Source organism: Malus sylvestris, chromosome 3 (genome assembly GCF_916048215.2).
Source record: "Malus sylvestris chromosome 3, drMalSylv7.2, whole genome shotgun sequence".
Taxonomy (NCBI): domain Eukaryota; kingdom Viridiplantae; phylum Streptophyta; class Magnoliopsida; order Rosales; family Rosaceae; genus Malus; species Malus sylvestris.
The window spans coordinates 6,291,207-6,293,846 of record NC_062262.1 but is presented as its reverse complement, the minus strand read 5'-3'; the positions used below and the strand labels follow the sequence as shown (position 1 = coordinate 6,293,846).

General features: G+C 41.8%; 1 protein-coding gene across 1 annotated transcript; it reads left to right on the top strand.

Annotated features, from left to right (window-relative positions):
- Positions 1–206: 206 nt before the first annotated feature.
- LOC126616791 (transcription factor DIVARICATA-like) lies at positions 207–2,371 on the top strand. The gene is made up of 2 exons (XM_050284909.1): positions 207–1,420; positions 1,648–2,371. The coding sequence occupies exons 1-2, from the start codon at positions 990–992 to the stop codon at positions 2,141–2,143; spliced, it is 927 nt and encodes a 308-aa protein (XP_050140866.1). The 5' UTR covers positions 207–989; the 3' UTR covers positions 2,144–2,371.
- Positions 2,372–2,640: the final 269 nt, after the last annotated feature.

The following is a 2,640-nucleotide window of genomic DNA, read 5'->3' as shown; positions in this document are numbered from 1 at the left end:
CCTAAATTTGTCGTAAAGTCATTAGAGGGGTGAGCTTCCATCAATAATCATAAGCTGCCAACCCACTGTTTCCTCACAACTCAAAAATAAGAAGGAAATTTTGACCTTATTTTTATATTTGTTATGAAAAATCAAACCAATAAAAATAACCCCAAAAACAGAGAGAGTTAGTATTATAATAAGAGGGAACTTTTTCATAATTTGAAGTATCTACAAACACCTTACCCTCCAATCACTGCCACCCACCTTCAAACTCTCTCTCTCTCTCTTCCTCCCTGTCTCTCTCTCTCTCTAAAGATATTAGCAAAAATTGAGATTCATTTCTTGAAGCTTGCTATAGTTTTCTCTTTCCATTCATAGCTCAAACACTACACTTTTGTTTTGTTTTCTTTCTTCTCTTTTCTTTGTTGCTCAAAGGGCCGCCAAAGAGAAAAGAAAAAGAAAGGAGAAACCTTTCCCAACTTTTACTTCTCACTCCTCTGAAATTCAGAGCCTCTCTCACTCCTCTCCCCAATTGGGGTTTCCCCATTCTTTTCAGTTTCTCTCTCTTTCCAAATTGGGATGTGTTAGAATTGAAGAAGAAGAAGAACAAGAAGTTGCAGGTACAAGTGAGCTTTCCTCTTTCTGAAAACGTTTTCTGGTTCTCGGTCTATGATCTTTGAAGCTTCAATGGGTTCAGATCCCATTAGGGTTATTGGGGTTTTTGGATTAGGTGCAAGTTAGGCTAATTTAAGTTTCTTGATTTGGAAAGATATTTGTTTGGATTTCGAAAAGTTGGGTTCTTTTTAGATTCCTCAGAAAAAAAGTATTCTGATTCCTTTCAAAATGCCCCTTGATTTAACACTCATTTCATCCCTCTGAAACCTCCACCCTCTCTCTATCTCTCTCTGCATTCCCTCTTAAGGGTTCTCCTTCCCCTGCTCTGTTTCTTCAAATCCTTCGAGTTTTTCGGTATGCGAGCGTGAATTGGAGCTCTTTAATTCGATAGTATGAAGTTTGAGATGGAGATTCTGTCCCCTTCGTCCTATTTTTCGACTTCGAATAGGCTTGTCGAAGAGAGCAAGGGCGCGAGATGGACTCCGGCGGAAAACAAAATGTTCGAAAACGCCCTGGCGTTGTACGACAAGGACGCGCCGGACCGATGGCACAAGGTGGCGGAGATGATACCGGGGAAGACGGTGAGGGACGTGATGAAGCAGTACGAGGAATTGGAACTTGATGTTGGCAAGATAGAAGCAGGGCTTATTCCGATTCCGGGATACAGCCCCTCTCCATTCACATTGGAGTGGGTGAACAGACACGGTGGCTATGATGGGTTCAAACAGCAGTCTTATGGGATTGGCGGCAAGAGATCTTCGTCGAATCGCCCTTCGGATCACGAAAGAAAGAAAGGGGTTCCGTGGACCGAAGAAGAACACAAGTAAGTTTCCCCAGTGAAAATTTCAGAACGTAATGTCATTTAGTAAGCATTTAAGTTTCTAACTTCTTCCGAGAACATGATCTCATTGAAGTTTTATGTTTTTCGAGCACGAAATTTAGATATAACTTTGGTATTGCATCTGAAAATTATGTTGGTTAAGAATTTTTTAAAGTGATTTATTTGTCAGACATTGTTTTGACATGATATTTTGATGATTGTTTGCATAGGCTGTTCCTAATGGGACTGAAGAAGTATGGCAAGGGGGACTGGAGGAACATCTCGAGGAATTTTGTGGTGACACGAACACCGACTCAGGTCGCTAGTCATGCACAGAAGTACTTCATCAGGCAGCTTTCCGGGGGGAAGGATAAGCGAAGAGCCAGCATCCATGACATAACAACTGTCAATCTCAACGACATGAGAACTCCGTCTCCAGACAACAAAAGTCCTCTCTCTCCAGAGCTGCCTCAGCATCCGAATTCTGCTGCCACCGCTAGGGCTCCATTTCAGTGGCATCAGCCGCAAGGCGGTGGAGTAAACTTGGGTTTTAATCAAGGGCATGGAAATATGTTCATGTCCTCCCATCCTTATGGGATTAGTTCATACGGACAAAAAATGCAGGGGCAGGATCTGCAGCACAAAGGTGCTGCTAATAACTTGTACTATGGACCGCAAAATTTGGGTTTTCAGATGCAATCCTCGCAGCACTACCCGCACGGATGATCTATCAGTGGCAGTTCTCCTGTCCTCAATCCTCTGCAGCTTCATATGCCATTATGGTCCTTTAGTTCATTAGTGTAGCTTGATCCGACCCTTTTTTTTTCATGGTTTAATGTAAATATGTTGTTCACAACTTTGAGTTAGCCAAGCAGTATTTGAGGGGAACAGGATTCAAGTTTTTTCTTGGAATTTCAAATTATGAAATATGAAACTGAGTTGAAGTATCTCAAACCCTATGGATTTCATGTTCTGCCCCTCTCTGGATTTCATATTCTTTTATGTGATAAGGTAGTGGTGAATTATTGCAGAAGACATCTAAAAGATGAACAAGAGCATGGATGAGAGAGATAATGATTTTACTTTCTAGAGTCCGGTTAGCGAAAAAAAACTTGTGTACGGCAGTCCAATCAGCTAGATGAGTAAGATGCTTTCTCAAAGGAACGGGCCCAACATCTAACCCCACATAGGTCATACTTCCAATGCACACCGGACTTTTGTGA